The following is a 24,385-nucleotide window of genomic DNA, read 5'->3' as shown; positions in this document are numbered from 1 at the left end:
ACTAATTCCGAGCGCTGTGATAAATACTAAGAAACAAGCGTTTCTAATAAAGTAAAGCGAGTCAGCGAGTCATTGGAATATTAGAGATCTTGCGTTCGAGTCTTGTTTCTTGCAATTTTTTTCTTTTTCGTACATAATCAAGTAAATAATCAGATAATGTTTTTTACTAAAAATATTTTATATTTATTAAAATTATTTTATATTTTTTTATTTATTGGAATAAAATGCAAGTTAAACATATGCCAAGATTATTAATAAACATAGAATATTTTTTTGAAACATTAATATTTGTCAAAATCATAATTTAATAATTTAGTTGATTACTGTTAGAAAGTAATGAGTAAAAAAAGTTTTAAGAAACAGTTTTTTTTTCTTTTCCAGAGGTAAATGCCAAGTAGCTAAAGAAGTAAGGCGAGTGACTAGAAGATATTATGTTTCTTGTAATTTTTTTCTTTCTCTTTCTTTTTCTTTCTCTACATATCCCTATTGTTCAATTTTCGAATAAGTTGCGTTTTGACTGATACGATTAGAATGCGGACGTTCATGTAAGATTCTGTGCGAGTTACTCGAACACTTGCGCTAAAGTGAGATAGCAAATGCAAAGAAATGTTGTAAAATTTGGCAATTGTAGAGGTTTTTATATTATTCAGTAATGAACAAAAACATTATATTAACATTTTCTAACTTTATAAGATTGATGTTATATTATTATTTATTATGATTTTTTATTATACATTTTTATTTTATTTTAACAAATTTTCGAACGAGTTTGATGCTAAGTTGGCGACAATTTGCTTTCAATTTATTTTGTGGGTAGTAGACATCGCGCTGTAGTACAAACGGTTGCAATCATATATATCCATTAGAGAATAGTTAATTTCAACTCTAACGGTAAGATATGAATGTATCCGTGTGCACATATACGCTATCTCATTTGTCCGATTTTATAGTATACAAGACAATATTAAATTTTATATATTCAAGTAGCAGCATATTTTACATTGTGTTATGATTTACTGCGCCTAGCGCAGAATGCAGGTAGAATGGAGCGTATATTTTATTTGTATGTTATAAACTGCGCTTAGCGCAGAATGCATTTCGACAATAATAACTGCGTCTAGCGCAGAATGCATTTCGACAATAATCACTGCGTCTAGCGCAGAATGCATTTCGACAATAATCACTGCGTCTAGCGCAGAATGCATTTCGACAATAATCACTGCGTCTAACGCAGAATGCATTTTACATTGTTCAACATTATTAATTTTGCAAAGCGCAAAATTTTTTCATTTTTTAATCCAAATTTGTTTTTTCATTACTTCAATGTGTTTCAATACTTATCTTTTATTATTTTTATTTACATTTATTTGTCCGTCTTTTCTTTTTCTGCAACTTTTTGTCTCTTTGCTTCAATGATATATTCAGGATCACGAATTGGCATGTTTCTCTCTCGTCTGGGATCAAGTAATTCCGGTAATACAATCTTCATAAAATTGAATCAATTTGGAAAGCATATTTTCTTTCCAGAAAGTATCATCACGTATAATCTTTTCTATTTTTAATCCTAATGGTGTCCAAAGTGCGAAAACGCAGTATTGTCTTTGCGTGATATGTAATTGCCTTTGTATTTGGTAATAATATATGTGACTGCGTTTCATTTCCTCATCTTTTTCATTCTTATATAATGATCGCAGATTTGAAACATTTGCTGCAATTGCATCTTCTGATGTTAATAATCGTGCTGCGAAAGGACACTTAATCTCCACTATTCCATCGTCTCCTATTAATCCATCTGGCAAAGCGCCTAAAAATGGTATTTCTGAATCTATAAATAATCCACAACAATTAATATTAATATTTAGTGCCTTCTCAATGCTTTTGCGTGCAACATCCTCACATTTTGTTCTATATTGCACTGATTCCACATTTAATTCGTATGGATATATTATTGACGTAACTCTTGATGCACAAGAAGTACTTTTTCTCATTTTACATATGTGACCAAAATGAGAGGCGGTGATTATTTTTGTACGATAATATCGCCAAATACCGCTAGCTGCTTGTTCCTTAGTTTCTTTTTCTATTGCTACTCGCTCTATTTGCCAATTTTGCAACATATTCATGTGTTGCGCTTTTCTTAATTCCATTTCATCTGATGTAGCATCAGGTTTATCAGCCTGTGGACCATAATCTCTGTCTGTCACTGCACGTTTAACATTTCGTTTCGTCGATTGTTTTTTCGTGTAAGGTTTACTTATTTCTCTCCCAGTTTCAAATTCTACAGCTACTTCCCCTGGTTGTGCTCCTAAAGTATAGCTTAGATAACTTATAGGCTTGCCAGTATTAAATGAAACTACTGCAGCATTACAACGCGCTTCGTATGATTCTCTTAGACCAAAATTTACTCTTTTTCCACCAATACATTTTGATATAACAGAGTTAAAAGTTTCAACTCTGTTACTGTCTTTATCTTTCAATAAGCTTTTGGCATTCCAACTAATATATTTCATAGCATTCTGCAGTTTTTCATACAATCCATATTTTTTTAATTGTGGAATATAATTCTCTTCGTTTTCTTTCTGTGATCCATCGCAGAAATATCCAATTCTGGCGCATTCATTATGCTCGCCAAAAACGTGACTTATAATATTATTGAAATCCATTTTTAGAGATAAAATCTTTTGCTCCATTGTACTTTGCTCTTCTAAACGGTGCTGCACAGCTTTTGACACAAATGTTCTAATTCGAAGGACACGATTGCCAATAACATTTCTTAACTGTCCAAAACGTCCTTTTGTTTTTGCGATTTCTTTTATTTTTGTCGCCAAGTTGCGCAATAAATAATTCCGACATTCTATTTTCTCTATAAAAACATTAGGATATGGATTTGCCTGTATAATTTTCTTATATACGCTGCTATCTTCATCCGCTATATATGTAGAATAAATTAATTGGCGCTTTTCTATGCTTGTCTTAAATCCTTCCACGATTGCATCTGCTTTCATGCTTGTTGAACTGCAATCTCTGTTCCAATTTTTATAACATTTATGTTTTGTGGGTTCTTTTTCATGTTTCTCTGCTTTTACACAAACTGCACAATATTTATTTCTTACAGACATGTGCAGCACTTTGCCTGTTCGTACACCACATATTGTGCCAACACCTGATAAGGAATCATACCGTCCTGTTCTATATGATCTTTTCATCTAGCTTCCATCATCTGTTATCGCTATATGCGGTATTCCATTTATTACTTCATTATGTTGTAATGCTAATTCACGTTCTTCATTCGCAGCAGCATTCATGCTTTCATCTGCAGCTTTTGCGAATGCCTCAGCAGCAGTTTCGTGTGCTTTTTCATACGTTTTTCTTCCCATGCATTTAATATTCATAGCTGCACAACTTTCTTGTAATTGTGTAAATCCTACACCAGTTAATAAAGCGCCAGCCACTGCGCCTATATTTACATCTAAATTTTCTTCAGAAGAAGGCTCACTCCAAACAAATTCTTCAAAATTGCACATTCGGCATTTAAAAAATAATTTATTTTTCAATCCATATGCACGAGCTCCGATAAATATTAAATCGCGAAACAAACATTCTATTCCGCGAGAATGTCAAATTTTTCGTGCAGTTGTTGAAAAAGAAATACAAAATCAACGATACATTTTCCTGGCATACTGCCGCTATTAACACGAAATGCATCAATATTGCTATCTATTCCTAAAGTGTCCATTTCTTCATTTTCTATGTCATCCTCTAATATTTCTTCTAATTCTTTATTACTTAAAATGCATGTTGCATTTTCCTCGTAATTATTAGTTTCAATACCCATTGCAGCTAATTTGTCATGCACAACATCCTGAAGAATTCCATCTTTATCTACCTGCATTGTGTTTTCATGTATATCTGCATTTATATTTTCTCTCGTGTCATTGTTATTAATTGTTTCATTATTTAAAATATTAATTTCTTTTAATTTCTGTTTTCTATAAATAAATGTTAATACGTACAACATATTTACATACATAAGTACAGTTCAAAAATTACATTATACACTACATATATGAAATGTTTTTATTTTCAAATATTTTGTTTTCATTCTTAAAATTTTCTAATACTTTTACAGAATGGTATGTGTTTCCGAAACAGTTTTCGCAACTTTTTTTTCATGCTAGACAAGCGAGATTATCATAAATTGCTGACAATTCTTTGTAACATTACAAGAACACTTTTCAATAAGGTCTAACAAAATGTTTAAAATTGATTTTTCAATTGATGTTTTACATTCAAAAAAAGGATACTAATATATCAAACAAAAAGTGGAAAAGAGATATAAAACTGCGAAAATTATATTGGAAATAGATCACATACCGTTTTGGAAAAGTATTGGACCAAAAAAAAAAATAACAAATATGTATTCTATAAATTTAAAAATATTTCCACGAATAAGAAAAAAGAAAATAAATTCATTAAAGCAGAAGATATATAATTTAAAAGTGAAGAATTGAAACGTACAACTTTGAAAAAAAGTATTAAAAATTATTAATTTTCATATAATACATAAAAGATAATCTCTTTAAACACAAGTAATTAATTTTAAATTATAATTCATATGGATTATGTACTTGAATTTAGAAATATATAAACTTTGAGCATAATAACGAATTGCGAACAAGCTGTCGCTAGTCAATTAAAACCTCGATGTGTGAATTTATTTTACAAATTTTTATAATGTAATTTTACAAATTACATTATAAAAAGAAAAAAATTTATCGATTTCTATCTGCAATAAATATTTGTACAACTTTGTGCACTTTAATAATATAACTAGTAAAATTGCTATCTTTTTTATGCTCTCTCCCAGAAAATATTATGCCCATAAATATCTAGCAACTCACATACAAAAATGGCTCATACTGCGCACACAAAACCTTATCCCAGTGCGTTGTTATAGCGGTAGCAAAATGCTAGCACACTTGCAAAACGCTTGCACTTTGCGGGCAATACACGACTTATACACGACTAAATATATCTGTTGTGTGTCGAAAGACCACAACGTAATAATTATAGGTTAATTAGGCAATAACAATAATAAACATTTAGAAGGCCATTAATCGAGGCCACTTCTCGAGAATCCTGTGACAAAAGTTATTTAATTATTAAACAATTAGGCGCTGACGCGAGCTCTCGTTCTTAGAAGCCCGAGTGTCACTTGCGTCTAAAGTAGGTTAAACAGATCAGCATTTTGGTAACACAATGGATCGATATAGTTCAAGTCTCATTGTGTTCCGAATACTGATCCGTATAAATTAAGGCGGCACACAAGGCGCCGCGGGTTTTTATCAGCAAAGTTCCGGACGAAGCACGACACGTCGCGTACACGCGTAACCACGGTAGTACGGTCGCCGAATAAGTGAGGTGACAAGTGTAATAAGAAGATACCAAATAAAAGCTATTCTACGTATATTCAGAAGTGCCTAATTATTCTACACTCTCCGAGCCAAAGCCCCCTTGACCAGCACGGCGAATCCCGAATCTTTACGCAGCGCCTACCGCCACCAAAGTAGGCGCAACAAATTGGTGGCAGCGGTGGGATTCGCCATCTTTACCGTTTACCTGGATGTTCTGAATACCCTGATGACCTGGGCACGGCTGCAGCTGGACCAAGAAGCCTAACTCGAAGAGTTAGAAGCGCAGGCGCCAGAGCTAAAAACAACGCAAAACGAAAGTTAAAGTGTTGAAACTGGTGACCAAGAAAGTAACAAGGCCGAAGCAACCCGCAGCAGCAAACAGCAGAGGGACAGCGTGAGCCTAGCAGAACGCCGCAGGAGCTGAATCAGCGCAACCTGAGCAGAGCGGCCTTATCGCAGAGACGAACCGCGACCTGCCTCAACAGCCGACAGCCGGACGCAGAAGACAGCCCGACGCAACGGCACGAGCAGCGATTCAACATGCGAGCGATAATAATTCTGTAAGTTACTGACAAAAAATTGTACACTAAAAGTTAAGCGGCGTTAATGTCCGAGGAACGCGATAACCCCAACGTGCAACTTAATCGATCCTGGCTATTCAGCAGCCAGGGCCAACGAGCGATAAGCGCACTTATAAACCCGAGTCAGGGAACACAGCGTGCGACACGCGGAAATCGCGAACTCGAAACACAGAGTTCTAGTACCGAAAACGCGAGCGAGAATCCGGAAGTCCACGAGAATATAGAAGTAAATCGACACTACTCTTTCGGGGAAATAGATACTAGTCTAATACCCGAAAGCGAGGATAGGGAAACGCGTCGAAACAAACAAATAGGCAGTAGAACACCGAGTCGCGCGTCAGCAAATAGCGAGTCCGAACTGACCTCATACGATAGCAGTATATTCGATCCGCGCGAGATAAGATACCGGAGCACGATGGCCCAAGCACCGCGCAACATAACTGCCAGCGCGATAGACGAGGATATAGAATCGTTACGCGAACAACTAAGTAACGAGGGCGAAGAGACCGTAATAGAGGCTGGAACGCATAGAAATCGCGAAACTGAGCAGATGGAAATAATGGTCGAATTTATGAGCGACATGCGAGTTCAACTACAAGGGATACAGGAACACTTCCACACGCAAATACTACGCTTACAAGAGCAGTTCGTCGATCTACAAGAACAGCAACGCGATATAAGAAACACGATCCGACCAGTCGCGTTCGGGCCTGATAATAGGGCACAGGTTTCACCACGACGTGTAACAGAGACGAACGTGACATACGGACGTGGCCCATCCGATATACGAAGTAGGTCCCTACCCGCGACCAGCTACATGCAATTAAAAGAGGCGCGGAGTATAATACCGGAAATTGACGGTACCTCGCAGCACAAAATTCAAGAATTTTTAAGCGCAAGCACATATGCAATGGAAAGCATAAATCCTACAGAAGAGTCACAGTTACTCAAGGCCATATTGTGCACTAAGCTAAAGGGAAAGGTCATGCTCGATTTCCAGACGCGAAACATACAAACGTTCGCGGAACTGAAGCAAGAACTCGAGGTATGCTATACGACCCGTAAAAGCATTGCTCACCTGCAGTTAGAGTTTAACACACTCAAGCAAAAGCAGGGGGAGGGCGCTCAAGCATATGGCCTGCGAGTGGATCAGCTCGCAATGAAACTCTATGAGTCAACGATTGAAGGCAAGGGACACACCGTGGCCGAAAAGAACACGATTAAGGGAACAATATAAGGCCAGGCCCTGCAAAATTTTCAATTAGGATTGCAGGAGGACATAAAAATAATAGTCCGATCGCGGAACTACAGCAATCTGCAAGAGGCGATAGCAGTGGCTGCCTCAGAAGAAAAAATGAGAGGCCCAAACGCAATGAATAAGCCTAATTACAAAGCGGTAGGTACCACGCGAGAAAAACCACCGCAATGTGCAAAATGTGGCAAATGGGGCCACCACGGACGCGAATGCCGCACAAGTCGCTTCGCTAACCGATTCAACTTACCCAAGGCGGACGGACAAAGAGTAAACGCTCTTGAAAAATATTGCAAGCATTGCAAAAAGACAGGACACTTGCGCGACGAGTGTTGGCTGCTAAACGGCCGACCCGAAAAGGGGGCCAACTCAAACGATAATGTACGCCCAAAAGCCATTAAATACACTAAAAGTGATAAGGGCAAGGGCGACGATAGCGACAACGAGAGCGAGGTCACTGCCAAGAGAACAGCTCGACCAGCAAAAACTCTACAAGTCGCACATACTGATAAAATAGCGCAAACAAACACGGATTTGGATCTAATTAAAATCCCTGTTAAAGAAACAAAAGGAGAAATATCTACCATGCTAGTGGATACCGGCGCTACATTAACATTAATAAAGTTAAAACATCTGAAGGGAGAAACGCTAATCTATGACGAAAAAATTACATTAATTGGCGCCACCGGAAGAAAAACGGAAACTTTGGGGATAATTGAAGCCAATATACCCATGCGCAACAAGCGCATAAGACACAAGATACATGTAGTGGGAGATGATTTCCCCATAACACATGAAGGAATTCTGGGCGCAGATTTTTTGAAACGGCATGTGACGCATTGGGAGTACCCCACTAAGCGATTAACCATAGGAGAAACTACATTCAAGCTGTTTCCTTATAAGAAAATAACATTGGCACCACGAAGTGAAACAGTCGTGCAAGCCACGACAAGCGAAAACGCTCTAGGAGTCGTGCACGTATTGGAGACACGACCAGGGGTGATCATCGGCGGTTGTTTAGTAAACGCCAGTGACTATAGCTGTCCCGTAAGCGTAATAAACACCACCGACGAAGAGATCGAAATACAAGCCCCACACGTCGATATTGAGCCCATAGAAAATAAGGTGGAAGTACAAATCTTAATCACCGGAAAATGCGAAGAGGAGGATACAGTACCTTTATCGCGTATTGGAAAAATAAAGAAGTCAATAAGGACCGAGCATATGAATTGCGAAGAAGAGAAAAGCAAATTCGCGAATCTGTTAGAATTAATAAAGAAAGATGAAGTTAGATTAGCTGCACTAATAGACAGATTAAACAGTATTTATAAGGATTCATCAAATAGAAAGCGCGGACTGATTAACGGAATAGGTTCGCTAGCTAAATCGTTATTCGGCACTATGGACGCCGACGATGAAAAACAAATAAACGAACAACTGATGCTAATACAAAGTAACCAGAAGACACTTACGCACGTAACGCATAACCAATTAAAAGTATTAAATACTACAATAGCGCATATCAGTGATTTAGAAGAAACCATCGAACAGAATAACGAAAGATTATACGATCTAGATAAGCGTATCTACAGCGGCACATTGTTAATTATCAAAAGCGAAGAAATAAACGAATATTATACTATTATTAATAAAATGTTAACCGATTTACAACGTGACGTACAGAACGTATATGACTACTTGTCCTACGCTACACACGGAATTATACACCCTAGGTTAGTTCCGGTAGAGCAAATTTTTAGCGAATTGCGAGCGATAACGCCACACTTGCCTCAAGGGACGCACTTCCCCTTTGCCCTCGAAAATAGTGGATGGCCGTTACTAGAGAAATTGACCACTGTTAACGCATATTATGCGAACGACACTGTGTACACTATATTAAGATTTCCACTTGTATCTTATCCTAAATATAAGTTAATAAAGATAATTCCTCTACCTGTCCATAACCATGGCGAACTATTTACCTTTACGGAAATAAACCAACATGTAATTGCCGTTAATCTGGAATTACCCTCCTATGTAACCATGACGGTAGAAAATTTAAGTAAGTGTGTAAAAATCGTAAATCAGTATATTTGTAAACCAGACAGTCCAGTATACTCTATAAATCCGAGAGCACTCTGTGAAGTACAGTTGTACGCGGGACTAGCGAAAGAAAATGCGTGCGACGTTAGATATATTAAATCTAACCAAACGATTTGGATAGCTCTAAGCAAAGAAAATTCATGGCTGTATTCGACTAATAAAGAACAGGAAATAATTATACAGTGCAAAAATAAAAGGGATATGCGAATCAAAATCGAACGCACCGGTAGAATTACATTAGTAAATAATTGTAAAATAATTACGACGGACATGACCATCAGGACTTTAACGTCAACAAGTGACACTAGCATTCAAACCTTTTTGCCGAAATTTAATTTAACTCTAATAAAAGAGACGGTCATAAATAAGCCAGAGGAGGCAATCAGACCAATAAAATTAAAGAAAATCATCCAGAGCCCTAAGGAACTCATGGATTTAGGAAGAGAAATAAAAGAAATTAACAAGGAATTAGAAGAAAGTAATGTTGTGCAATTCAAAAAGCCAATATTTATTTATCCTATGGTCACTAGTTCTGTAGCCATCGTAGTTATTGTGTTAACTCTATTAATAGGAATGGTAATTGTTCTAGCAAAAAGAAAAAGGGAAACTCGAGAACTCTCGCAACCCCGGAATGCGTAAAATTGTAAATCATTATAACATGCACTACTCAGGCTACTACTGAGACAACTGCACTAAACAAACGAAAACTTCGTACCTCCGTTTTCTTCTTTTAACGGGGGAGGGATGTTGTGTGTCGAAAGACCACAACGTAATAATTATAGGTTAATTAGGCAATAACAATAATAAACATTTAGAAGGCCATTAATCGAGGCCACTTCTCGAGAATCCTGTGACAAAAGTTATTTAATTATTAAACAATTAGGCGCTGACGCGAGCTCTCGTTCTTAGAAGCCCGAGTGTCACTTGCGTCTAAAGTAGGTTAAACAGATCAGCATTTTGGTAACACAATGGATCGATATAGTTCAAGTCTCATTGTGTTCCGAATACTGATCCGTATAAATTAAGGCGGCACACAAGGCGCCGCGGGTTTTTATCAGCAAAGTTCCGGACGAAGCACGACACGTCGCGTACACGCGTAACCACGGTAGTACGGTCGCCGAATAAGTGAGGTGACAAGTGTAATAAGAAGATACCAAATAAAAGCTATTCTACGTATATTCAGAAGTGCCTAATTATTCTACACTCTCCGAGCCAAAGCCCCCTTGACCAGCACGGCGAATCCCGAATCTTTACGCAGCGCCTACCGCCACCAAAGTAGGCGCAACATATCCCACGAGCAAAATTCAGGCAAACTGCTACACAGATTATTTGCATAAGACGCGCAAACTTTGCGCGTAGGAATTGTTATTTGGGCTATGATCGCTTTTCGATCAGAGTTGAAATTTTTGAAAAAATAAAGAGAATTGAAAGAAAATTCGATAAGTGGCAATGAATGATATCTTTTCCTATAAGAGCAAAGGATTCATATGTAGATATAGCAATTTTATAAAATTTAATAGGGGGAAGTCTCCTGGTACCGGACACTTAAGATTTTTTGACAATTGAATGAAAACAAAGCAACTAAATCTATATGTTTTAATTTTTATATCAAGTTTGACATATCTCATGTGAAAATAAAAAGTTTCGATGATTAACAATAAGTAGAAATAAACATTAATATATATTTTTTAGAGCCATTTTAAATCACAGTTTTGGAAAAGGTCCCCTATAACCGGACATATCCAAAAATACTAAAAATATTATTAAAATAAGGTGCATCGATCACAAATGTATTCCTGTTTGGTTTCAGGAATGTCCGCACATGCTTCGTGCGCCCATTCCATGCAGCTACAGCACTGGATCCAATCTTCCTCGTTATCTTCGAGGCAAATTACACATGCTGTTTTTTCTTTTGCATTGTGGACAGTTAGTCGGCAATTACTATTTTTTACTTTAGACCTATCATAAGTCTTTTTTCCTCTAGGTATCTCTAACTTGTTAGTAGTCTTTTTTCCTCTAGAATTCTGTAGCTTGTTAGAAGACGGTTTCTTGATTGATTTTTCCAATTTTACGTTTTCTTTTTCTTCAAGAGTTTTTTTGTAGGAAGATGATGTCAAAATTGCACTCTTTTCTGATCTTCTCTTTCTTGATGTCAAACGCTTGGCGGCTGCATTGGGTAATGGCGACAGTTCCTCTATGCAATTTTTAATCTTTTCTGCTGAAGGTCCTGGAGCCTGAAAAGGTTGTGGCAACTTGTTACTTGATGTCGATGGATTAATAGGAAGGTTCAAAAGGTTTCCAGTTTTTGGATCATTTTCTACAGGAATATCTGTTATTTCTGAAGGAAGAAAATCCAAATCTGTAAAAATATTTGGATTGTATGGATAGATCCCCGTGCACTGAAATCCGGACGTAGCAATCTGTAAGCGAGCGACCTGGTTAAACGACTTCGCCACGAAGCTGACTATTTCATATTCCGATATTCTTACTCCAGCATTGGCTCTCATCCATAAAGCGCAGACTTCGTAATAGGCATTTTTAAAAGGCTTCATAAATACTCTATCTAAAAGCTGAAGTTTGTGTGTCGTATGAGGAGGCGTGCTTAGCATGTGTACATGATTTTCTTTTGCAAAATTTATCACAGCTAATTCTTTATGGCTGCAGTGACCATCAAGAATTAACAAAACAGGTTTTTGTGCTGTTGGTTTCGAGAATTTTACGAAATGTTGAAGCCATTTTACAAAGAGCTCGCCATTCATCCAACCATTTGACTGTGCCACAGCTACACTTTGAGGTGGTGCGCCTATCATTAGTCGCTCGGGGATTCTTTGTCGAGGAAAAATAAAATATGGCGGCAAGAAAAATCCAGCCGCACTCATACAGAACATAACCGTGACGTTTTTTCCACGTTCTGCTGATGTAAGATTCCCTACTTGCCGGATACCCTCTACAGCTAATACCTTCTGCTGCTTATGTACAGTACTGACTCCTGTTTCATCACAGTTGAATATATCAGATGCCTCAAAATTATATTTCTCGTAGAGTGATTTAAGATTATCGTAAAACAGTTTCACCTGAGGTCTGTTAAAGCCGACAGAACGCAATAAACTGGTTGGTTCTGGAGTTCTAAGACTCAAACCTGGGTTTCTTTTTATGAAATCATAATAAAAGTGTTTCCCGGCCATCTTTTTTTCTTTATTAAATCTGTGATCTATTTTTAGTGACTCAGCTAAATCAAATGCAAGCTTTTGAAATTCTTTTTTAGTTAGGGGCATGCATCTATGTGACAAGTTTACGACATGTTCTTTTAAAGTCATTTCGTAAATTTCATCAAATGTCTTCTTAAATCCTTTTTTAGAATAAAGGCTGACTTCGCCACCCTGTTTTATGACTTTTATGTTGTCAAACAGTGTACTTTTTGGCACCGCATATCTTTCGGAAGCTTTCCGAATTGATAATTCACCTGATAATACCTTATTCATCGCGATTTTTATTTTTTGTTTATTCTGCACAGTATTCTTATTCTTCACTTTCATGTTTAGAAAAAAAAATCTGTAATAAATAATAAACGTACATGATCAATAAACAAGACATGGTAGTGTCCGGTAATAGGGGACTTTTCTAGTGTCCGGATACAGGGACCTTTAATGCATTCGAAATCAGACGAAAAGTCGATAAATCCGTGACAGCTTTGAAAAGTAAGTCGAATTTATTATAAGTATACATACCAATGAACAATCTTACGTGCCCACGAAGTAGCGAAATCTACGTTATTTAAAGATATATCACTTACAAAATTATTCGCACAAAAAATGCTTGTTAGATACAACAACCGCTCTCACTAGCCGGTGGCAGCAGATTGACGAACGACGCACATTACTCGCGCATCTCCCGAACAAAAGAATCAAGCCACGTCCGTAACAAACGTCTTTTGTTTTTAGTTCTATAGATATATGTACTGTCCGGTTGTAGGCGCCGTCCGGTATTAGGGGACTTCCCCCTATATGATGTTACCTTAGATTTATCCGCGATTTTTGCCTACTTAGTCGTTTACACGAAGTTTGATATTTTTTCATTTTGCGACTTCTTCCGTACATTCTTCCATATTCATCGTACTTCTCCATTTTCACAAGAATTAAAATTCAAGAAAAAGTAGATAACACTATGAATATAACACTCAAAAAGTATATAATACTGATCTGTGAATTGTATTTCCTTGATCGCTTTTATATACAGCGTAGTAATAATAAAACACAACCGCGCAAGGAAAGGCGATGCGTGACAAACAAACTATGTGTGTGCGTGCGTGCGTGCGTGCGTGCGTGCGTGCGTGCGTGCGTGCGTGCGTGCGTGCGTGCGTGCGTGCGTGCGTGCGTGCGTGCGTGTGTGCGTGCGTGCGTGCGTGCGTGCGTGCGTGCGTGCGTGCGTGCGTGCGTGCGTGCGTGCGTGCGTGCGTGCGTGCGTGCGTGCGTGCGTGCGTGCGTGCGTGCGTGCGTGCGTGCGTGCGTGCGTGCGTGCGTGCGTGCGTGCGTGCGTGCGTGCGTGCGTGCGTGCGTGCGTGCGTGCGTGCGTGCGTGCGTGCGTGTGTGTGTGTGTGTGTGTACTGTTTACTTTTTTGAAAACATTTGACGACTGACGCGTAGCACAAGAAACCAGTCGATGCTGCACTGCCGTAATAAACATGTGAGTATAATTTTAAGATTATTATTCTGTTTGCACATTACTTTTATATCAAATTTCCAGTACAAGTGATAATAACTGATATTACTTAGTGTTTACTGATATAAGTGACGCCTTGGAAAAAGGACACATAGGCCTATGTATATATGTAAGCTTATGTGCCCTTTTTCCATAAAGCCTCAATTATAATTCTTCTACAATAATAATAAAAATAATAACGTGCGATCTAATTACACAATATCTGTCTTATGTTATAGGTTAAACAAAGATAGAGATCGAAGCAAAGAAAGAAAGCAGAGGATGACAGGTAGAGACAAGAAAAAAGAGGAAGATGAGAAAAGAATGGAAGGAAGAAAGAAAGAGGAAGAGAGAAAAAGAGAAAGAAAAAAGGAAGAAAAGGAAAAAGAAGCTAGAAAAGAAAGGTTAGTACATTTTTATTTTATTTTTAGATTTCTTATAAAATTGCATAAATAATTGCTAAAAATATGCACAACAATAATTCATATATATGTATATATATAAGTAATTTTTTGTTATTGGTTCATTATAAAAATATATATTTTAAAAGATTGGAGAGAGAACGAAAACGGCAGAAGAAAAAAAAAGAAGAAACAGAAGTCATGAGTTTTGAAGAGGAAGAGTCCGAGGAGGAAGAAAAAGAAAGAAAAAAAAGAAAAGGACAAAACTTAAAAGAAAGAAATAAAAGATATTGTTTTATTTGTACAATTATAAAATTAATTCGTATTTTATTAAATAATTGCTTTTATTCTAACGTTTTTTGTAGTTACTATTTATCAAGAGCGCGGAGAGGAAGAGATTGGCGAGGAGGAGAATGGAGAGGAGGAGAATGGAGAGGAGGAGGATGGAGAGGAGGAAGATGGAGAGGAGGAGGAAGGAGAGGAGGAGGATGGAGAGGAGGAAGATGGAGAGGAGGATCGAGACGTAGCTGGGATATGGGGCGCACTAGGCCCGGATCGGATCCTGTTTTTATTTTTAATTATTAATTTTTAATATAATATAATTTTTAATATAATATAATTTTTAATATAATATATAAAAAAAGTTAAAATAATAAAAAATAAATGTATTTAAAAAATATATCTATGTAACATTTTATTTACTTTTACTATATTAATAGTATATTTATTATGCGCAATAATTAATATGTGCAATAAACGCGATAAAGACAGAATATACAGGGTGTCCCAAAAATTTTGACACAGCGGCCGTATGCCGGTAGAGCAGACCAAACTGAACCAAAAAGTCCTCTACCATTTTACAATTTTTACAAGGGTTAAAGAGATATTAATTATTAAAGATTACCGAATGCGAACGCACGGCTGAGATACGACCGCCTACAGACTACGGTCGCTAGGCGCGCGGCGTGCGGTAAGCGGCGAGCGACAAGCGGCGAGCGGGGAGCGGCAAGCGGGGAGCGGCAAGCGGGGAGCGGCGAGCGGCGCGTCTCGCTGCTTGTCGCTCGCCGCTTACCGCACGCCGCGCGCCTAGCGACCGTAGTCTGTAGGCGGTCGTATCTCAGCCGTGCGTTCGCATTCGGTAATCTTTAATAATTAATATCTCTTTAACCCTTGTGAAAATTGTAAAATGGTACAGGACTTTTCGGTTCAGTTTGGTCTGCTCTACCGGCATATGGCCGCTGTGTCAAAATTTTTGGGACACCCTGTATATATAGCTTTGTACTGTTACCGACATGTTCATATGACAGAAATTCTTATGCAGCGTCTCAGGTGGAGAATCGATGAACTATTAGGCGTAAAAAAATGACAGGTTGACTACCCAATTTATTCTTGCGTGCCATTTCGTTAATATTCGTTAAATGTTAGTGATATAATATGTGACGTGTTCATGAAACCTGTAAAATTGTCCGAAAACTAAGATTAGCAGGGAAAGCCCAACATAGAAGGAGTATTTTCTACTCATACAGACAGCTGTCAACCGTGTGTTTCCTCGCATAATTAGGCTTCGTTTCACGGTTGATTTAACGATTGTTTATAACCTGTCAAGGAAAAAGCATAGTTTTCGGACAATTTTACAGGTGTCTTAAAGCGATCCAGAGTGTTACTTTGTTAAATTATTATTTTATTTAGAAATGGCACGCAAGAATTCTCGACGTGTCATTTCTCGCTTCTGACGTCACGAATCTAATATGGCTGCGGTGACTACCCAGGAGCCTTAAGAAATTTATATATGTTGCATGGATCAAATGTGTTACACTATCCAGGAGATATGATTCTATTATGCAAGAAATAATTCAAGAAATTAATTCAAAAAATTTGTCAACAACTTATACTAGAATTCTTCATAATTGAATTGTTTATCGAATCATAAACTGTTGTTCTTCCGTTTTTCAAAAATATTTTGTAATATGAAAATATAGACATTCAACTTACCATTTGACCTCGATAAAAGGAATAATTTTTTAATTTTGTTTCTATAGCTTCAAGACTATTTTCATCCTTCAATGGTAGATCTTGAAAAATATCGATTTTTTCTCTTTCTTCCATTTCAAAAATTCTTTTAATTGAAAATTTTTCTAAAATAAGCTTTTGGTTCATGTTGATACCCCACACGGAACAAAAACCTCTAATAGATATCCACTAGATGTCCATCATGGAGATTTGAAACCTCTATTAGATATCTATGTAATCTCCTATAGATGTCTGCTAGACATCCACAATTCCGCATTACATACCTCCATTCGACATCCATTAAATATATTCATAGATATCATATGGAGCAATCATAGATGTTCCATAGATATTTCATAGAGCTTTGATGGATTGTAGTTTCAATTCGTCATTAATCAAATTATTTGGCAGTAAAATCACAAATATGATTGCGAGATAGTCTTGTTTATGTAGGTGTTAACAGAATGTCACGACTGTGAGACAGTCGAGAACTGTGAGACAGTCGAGAACATGGTGACATTCTGTTAACACCTGCATAAACAAGACTATCTCGCAATCACATTTGTGACTTTATTTCCAAATAATTTTATTAATGACGAATTGAAACCACAATCTTTCTACTAAACAGATTTGTAACGTTAGTAGTGAAGCTGGCTGAATGATCAGCCGAAACGTTTGACATCGACGATGCCTTAACAATATTCGTTACTATGGATACTTCTGTCAAACATCGATAACAGATGTCTAATAGACATTTATGATGGATTTATATCGTCATTTATCATGGAAATAATATGGATTTCTAATAAAAACTTATCTAATATACATCGTAGAGATAGATGTAGTGTGGAGTTATGGAGATTATATGGACGTCCATTGGATATTATGTTCCGTGTGGGTACGATTTATTTTTAATTCCAAATTAATTAGTTTTCGAATTACAAATCGTTGAAAATTTTTCGTTTCTAAAATATTCAAAAGAATTTATTCATGTATGTGTAAAAACAAAAAAAATTTTTTTAAAATTCTACAAATTAAAAATATGAAACATGTAAGATAAAAAATAAAGATAAAAAATATAACGCAAAATTGCTCCAGACACTCAAAAAAATGATCTTGCAATAATAGCTAAAATTTTCTAGGTGTAAAAAATTAACTAAAACAGATAAATGATTAGCAACTGTTGTGATATCGCATATGTAATTACTTAATCAGTTTAGATGACAGAAACAGAATATATATCTGTATTGTTTGTGAATTTTAAAAAGAAAGTTTCTCTAAAGCGCCTATCTATATAAGATCAATCACGTGTTAGATCATGCAATGAATAACATTTAGCAATGGCACCTAAATTTTTCAGAAGCTATTGCTAGAACATTACTGCTATAAATTCTGTATGTGACAAACAATGTTTTCACAGATACGAAAAATAGCGATACATTCTTGTTGCGATATCTAGAAATCTAACTACATCAGCGAAATATTTTTTTGAGTGGAATAAATATCATTATCTAAAATATATATAATTAAATATCAAACATGAGTAAAATAGAAACTACTTGCATATTAATTTTGTCCATAATTCAAGTTCGGATCTGGTGCTGTTGTTGTTTTGGTATTATTTGTTAATGAGATTGGGACGCTATTCAAAACATTATTCTCATTATTACTCCATTCAACGTTAGGCAAATTTTCAGTATATTCCCAGATAGCAAAATCGGACAGAGCACGTTTTGCAAATTATATGCTGCATACTATATCGACAAAATGCTGTCAATATTCTTGCAGAGTATGCCGTTTTAGTTAATGTCGTCAGAAACATAGCAAAAATCGAGTATAACGTGTATCATTATGTAATGGCAGAAATGCGGCAAAAATTGAGCATAGCTTACCAACATAAATAGAGCAAATTTCAAACATTTTATGCTGGCACAATATATCGGCAGAATGCATACAGAGATTGCACATAACTTGCTGTCACGGTGTAACAGCAGATTGTCGGTAGAAATCAAACTTGTCGGCGAGCACGCTATGACGGCAAAAACACGGCAGAAATGCAGCATGCTCTGCCGTCACATGATGATATTTAATTAAATGGTATTATGATACATCGTACATTTAATTTAATGGCACTTTAATACAATTAATAAAATTAATAATTTATTTTTAAAAAACTTGAAAAACACAAATTGTTTTATTAATGCTTAATTCTATAGATTTTGTATACATACATTCTGTAGACAAGATATAATTTAAATAAAATTTTACAAATTTATTTAAAATTGCCAAACAACATGCGTGTGACGTATTTTTTAATCCTTTTTAAAACATTCGAAAGAAACAGCTCTAATTTATTTTGAACACATTTTTATATAGCTATCCACATTGCTTACTAAAAATACTATCTAATAAAACTGTTTTTAAATTATAGAGCAATACGATATGAATATAATGTTAAATATAAGAAGCGTTATATTTATTTTAATATATCAAGAATGTTCCGTATGTGAGTTTATCATTCTACTTTCTTCAATATTTGTTATGTGTTGTATAAGTGACATTAGAACTTTATACATAATAAAATTATACATGCATAATAGCATGCGTGTGCTGAATTATATACAGATTTCTTCTTTAAAAATATGCGTTTAAATTTTAATATAAATTTTGTTTATTAATATATTGTATTAAGTTGTATTATATATATCCTATGCTAGCTAATAATTATAAAAAAATTTCTACTAGTTAATTTTATTAATGTTAAACATTTTTACAATAAATTTAAAATAAATTATAATTTATTTTGTTAATTTAGTAGTTAGTAAAATGCTCGCATGTAAAATAGTATAAAAATGGGCTTTAGGTTTTTTACATTTTATGTGTAATATTGTTTTTAGGTTTTTTACATTTGCTAGCATTTATTAAACAATAAGACGAGCTGTGTTGCTACGCAATAGTAATTATTTAAAACAGACGCCTATTTGTTACCCTCGACAACGGTCTGCGGATTCGCGGACACATGCTGCGTCACATTTTACAAGCTTGTGATTGGTGGAACCGTTAGCGTTGTCGAGTGGCATTTTTAACAATTGTCGCGCTTTGCATTATTCTGATTGCAATAGCGAGAGCTGCCGGACAAAAATTTCATCTGCGAATATTTTGTGCGAATATAGTGTGTGTTGAAAATTTGGAAATTAAAAAATTTTTCAAATTTTTATTTGGTGAGACAGAATATTTAAACTGCAAGGATTGGACAGCAAGGAATATTATATAATCTTCATCGGTAAGAAAATAGCTACTTGGACAACAGCGAGGGATAATATCAGATAGGTAAGTCTTTTTTATTAAAACACTCCATTTCGCGAATTTGCAATTGTCTCGTTTTAGTTATTTTAATAATTTTAATAAAATAATTTATATTCCTTATTTTTCCCTTTATACCTTAACACGTTCCGTGCCCAACCGTATATATTATAATAAATTTAAGATGTATTATCAAAATAGTGTAGAACAAAAGAAATAAATTGCGAAATGTTTTATGATAATGTATTTGTTTATGTAAAATATTGAACGGCCTGAATGGAAAATTCAGCGTAAGCCATCGAGGCACGGAACATGCTATGCTAGCTAATAATTTATTAAAAAATTACTACTAATTAATTTTATTAAGACTAAACATTTTTACAATAAATTTAAAATAAATTACAATTAATTCTGTTAATTTAGTAGTTAGTAAAATGCTCGCATGTAAAATAGTTGAAAAATGAGCTTTAGGTTTTTTACATTACAGTAGAACCTCGTTTATCCGACCTTCGATTAACCGACGTTCCGCGTAATCCGAGGCATCGAATTCATCCGAGCACTCCGCATTAACCGAGGCGGTTGCTCGGATAATACGGAAAAACTCGGATAATACGTTAATACGAATTTATGTTATGCTGCTTAAATATGTTGAGGAACAATCAGAAGCTACTGCAAGTGATCTCTTATTAATAAAAAGATGGAGAGATATTGCAGCTAAAAAACGCATGAGCAAATTAAAGCAGTTTCGTATTACTGACTTTGTTAAGCCAATAACGCATGTTTGCAACAAAGAATAATGTGCATTCGTCAATTGACTCTTATATTTTATATTTTTATTTAATAATAAAGTTATGTTTTCAAATACATAAAAAACATACATACATAAAAGTTAAAACAGCCTTTGTATGTATTTATTTTCCGTATTATCCGAGATTTCGGTTATCCGAGGTATGCTCCTCCCACATTACCACGATAATCGAGGTTCTACTGTATATTACTAATACTTTTACATTACTAATTAATTTTATTAATACTAAACATTTTTACAATAAATTTAAAATAAATTATAATTTATTTTGTTATGTGTAATATGGCCTTTAGATTTTTTACATTTGCTAGCATTTATAAAACAATAAAACGAGCTGTGTTGCTATGCGATAGTAATTATTTAAAACAGATGCCAATTTTTTGTCCTTGACAACGGTCTCAAAAATTTTATCTTGGTGTGCGAATATTTTGTCTATTGAAAATTTAGAAATTAAAAAATTTTTCAGATTTCTTATTTGGTGAGACAGAATATTTGGACTACAGCAAGAGATATTATACACTCTTCATCGGAGAGAAAATAGCTACTTGGACAACAGCGAGAAATAACACCAGATAAGTATGAAACCTTATTTACTGAAACGCTCTATTTCGCGAAAAAGGTGGCATCAATTAAGTGATAGACAACAAAGAAGAATTAGATCCGAAATAAAAACTAACTTGCAAAGTAAAAGTTTGTATATAAAGAATACTTTAAGAGAATTAGATAATATTAATACTGAAGATACGTTGGGCGCGTCAAATACAAAACATGCTGTTGTGTGGAAAATAATATTTGCGATAGTACGTGTTCTATAACCGTTGAAGATGACAATATTCTTCTTCATAATGATGTTCTTTCTTCTGATAATACTTTGTCTTCTGTTAGTACTTCCTCGGTTGAGCCATCGTTTCGAGAGAAACTGGCCTCCTGTTTTGTAGAAAATAATTTGACTCATGTGCAAGGTAATAATATTGTATCTCTTCTTAGAACACATTCTTGTTTTCGTAACTTACCGAAAGATGTGAGAACAATTGTAGGTACTCCACGAGATAAAATTGTCACATGTAAAGTTGATCTAGGCGAATACATTCATTTTGATATAGGAGCACGCATTTCCAGAGAACTTGAGCGCTTTCCAATACTATCTCTTCCAAGCGAATTAGACATTGACTTTAATACCGACGGATGTAATCTAGACAAATCAGGCAGTATTCATATTTGGCCAATTCAGTGTAGACTCGCGAACATTAGACATTCCAAACCAATAGTGGTAGGGATATACAAAGGCCCTGCAAAACCAAATGACTCTAATGCATTTTTTGACAAATTTATTGCGGATATAAAAAATATATTGGCTAATGGGGATATTACTTTTCATAGAAAAAAATTACCTATACGTTTAAGATGCTTCATAGCTGATGCACCAGCTCGTGCTTTTATTCTCAATCATCGAAGCCATATGTCCAGTCATCCATGCTCTAAATGTAAAATTTCTGGTGTAATATGTGAAGGACGTAATATTTTCTGTGGTGTTAATCATTCCCTGCGAACTAATGAAGAATACATTGCATGTTTAGATGAGGATCATCATAAAGATGGTAAGAGTCCATTGTCAGAACTACCCATAGGAATGGTTTCTCAAGTGCCTTTCGAGTACATGCATCTTGTGTGTTTAGGAGTTGTAAAAAAATTATTATCTGCATGGATTCATGGAAAATACTCACGATTAACAAAGTTATCAGCAAGATCTATTTCTCATATATCCACACGCTTGAAAACACTTGCAACATATTGTCCTTCTAATTTTGCAAGACGTCCAAGATCACTTGATGCATATACAAAGTATAAAGCTACAGAGTATCGACAATTTCTTATGTATACAGGTCCAGTTGTTACTTACGGTATTCTTGATCAGGAAGTATACACACACTTTTTATTTCTGCATGCAGCAGTTAGGATTTTAGTTTCGACATCACCGTCCAAAACTTATTTGAATTTTGCTGATCTTGCATTGCGTAAATTCGTCAATAGGTGTGACGATCTTTACGGTCCGACATTTTATTCTTATAATGTACATGGTCTTATTCACCTTACAAACGATGTGCGACAATTAGGCTCTCTAGATTCATTTTCAGCTTTCCCGTATGAAAATAATATGGCTGTTTTCAGAAGATATTGTAGGAAATCTGGTTCTGTTCTTCAACAAATTTCTAACAGAGTCGCCGAAATGGAAGTACATGCAGCAATTGACTATTGCAATATTGATTCCTCAATTCATGTATCCATGAGGCATAATGTAGGTCCTTTTCCATGCAATATTGCTCCGAATTGTAATCAATATCGTAAGATAATGTTTCATGGAATCTTGCTCAGTTTAGACGCACGTGATAATTGCTGCATCTTACGTAATGGTTCTATTTGTATCATTATCAATATTTTTATGGCTGACAATTTACATTATTTAGTATTAAAAAAATTTTTAGATGTAGATACATTTTACGATATAGGTATTTTATCTTCAGCATTGCATATTTTTAAATGTTCCACATTAGATGAAAATATTTTTACCGTTCGTATAAATGAAGTCCACCAAAAATGTTTTAGAATGCCCTTCTGGAATTCCACATTAATTGATGAAAATGATAACAATAATTCACAAACTTCTCAATATATAGTTGTTGCAATAATACATATTGATCAAATTTAAAAATAATTTTGTAATAAAATATTGTTAACTTATAAATAAACACACTTTGTTACTGTTAAAAAAAAAACTAAGTTAATAAAATTAGTAAAAAAATATTTATATTTATAATGTAAAAAAATATTTATATTTATACTTGCAAAAAATGTATAAATATGTAAAAAAATTATATTTTATTGGTGCATATTTTTTTTCAGGAAAGGGCATAGCAGGATAAGCACGTGTGTGCTGCCCCCTGCCGGATCCGGTCGAGATTTTAACTATAAGTCACCACTGACATAAGTATTATTATCCCAAAAGCATATTTCCCAAATATGGTTTTTACGGGAGTTATGGAGGTGTAAAGAAAAAAAGAGAAAAATTTTTTTCTCGATAACGGCTTGACCAAATTTGGCGAAAAAAAAATATGTTATGCGCTTGAATGGGATAATATTTTGAAAAAATTAAGGGACAATTTTTGTCGAATAGAAATGGTTTAAAAAAATTGTTAAATTCTTTTCGAATTTTTTTTTAAGAGATGTAATCAAGACACTACTCCAATTAAAAAAAAAAACAAAACTTTGAATACTTAAGTATAATATAAAAAATTTTCAAAATAATTGAAAGGGTAGTACTTAGTTAAAAAAATTAAAGTTCTCGACGGTGCGCACGCGGTGAGCTATCACATGTCGTGCTTGTTTATTATGAATATCCTCACCTCTCAGGAATCAATCTGCTTATTATCTGCTAGACCCCTTCAATCCTCATTGCTGTCTTCTTCGATTATTGGAGAATAATTATGCTGCTGGAACATTTTGCTGAGAATTTCAGCTGGCTTTAATAGTTTGGACAAATATCTGCCATGAGCTTCAACTGCCTATCGAATTTTCGTCACATGACGAGATTTACTCGATTCATTTGTGGTCAACTGCTTACGTTTTCTTTTCAAAGCAGGCATCAACACATTGATTTTCCTTAGTTTTCTTTAATTATTCGTATAAGCCGTTGGGATCTTCTAGAAGTGTTTTTACAATCTCTGCTATTATGTACTCGTCACTTCTTGTTTTGGTCGAGCTCCTTGCGTTCGACCTCAAATAGTGTATACTGTACTGTGTTGATACGTCTTTGTTTC

The 24,385-nt window shown here is 35.2% G+C and overlaps 2 protein-coding genes and 1 pseudogene across 2 annotated transcripts; 1 reads left to right on the top strand and 2 right to left on the bottom strand.

Moving 5' to 3' along the window:
• Positions 1-277: 277 nt before the first annotated feature.
• On the bottom strand, positions 278-4,387 carry LOC137001555 (uncharacterized). The gene is made up of 2 exons (XM_067360613.1): positions 1,898-4,387; positions 278-1,825 (listed from the first exon to the last, which is right to left on the bottom strand). The coding sequence occupies exons 1-2, from the start codon at positions 3,204-3,206 to the stop codon at positions 1,461-1,463; spliced, it is 1,674 nt and encodes a 557-aa protein (XP_067216714.1). The 5' UTR covers positions 3,207-4,387; the 3' UTR covers positions 278-1,460.
• A 6,726-nt stretch (positions 4,388-11,113) lies between these two features.
• Positions 11,114-12,886, bottom strand: LOC137001715 (uncharacterized). Its single transcript, XM_067360823.1, has one exon. It carries the CDS (start codon positions 12,884-12,886, stop codon positions 11,114-11,116), a length of 1,773 nt encoding a protein of 590 aa, XP_067216924.1.
• Positions 12,887-13,514: 628 nt separating this feature from the next.
• LOC137001714 (uncharacterized) lies at positions 13,515-22,345 on the top strand (annotated as a pseudogene).
• Positions 22,346-24,385: the final 2,040 nt, after the last annotated feature.

Source organism: Linepithema humile, chromosome 8 (genome assembly GCF_040581485.1).
Source record: "Linepithema humile isolate Giens D197 chromosome 8, Lhum_UNIL_v1.0, whole genome shotgun sequence".
In the NCBI taxonomy this organism is placed as follows: Eukaryota; Metazoa; Arthropoda; class Insecta; order Hymenoptera; family Formicidae; genus Linepithema; species Linepithema humile.
Note: the sequence above shows the minus strand (reverse complement) of the source record. Positions and strands in the feature narration are given on the sequence as shown.

What these genes read in the sequence shown, in the direction of transcription:
- LOC137001555 (XM_067360613.1), bottom strand. Translation starts at nt 3,206, where the DNA reads ATGAAAAGATCATATAGAACAGGACGGTATGATTCCTTATCAGGTGTT. An exon ending in AGTGCAATATAGAACAAAAT is followed by an intron (nt 1,826 to 1,897) that starts GTGAGGATGTTG and finishes GATTATTTATAG; the next exon opens with ATTCAGAAATACCATTTTTA.
- LOC137001715 (XM_067360823.1), bottom strand. Translation starts at nt 12,886, where the DNA reads ATGAAAGTGAAGAATAAGAATACTGTGCAGAATAAACAAAAAATAAAA.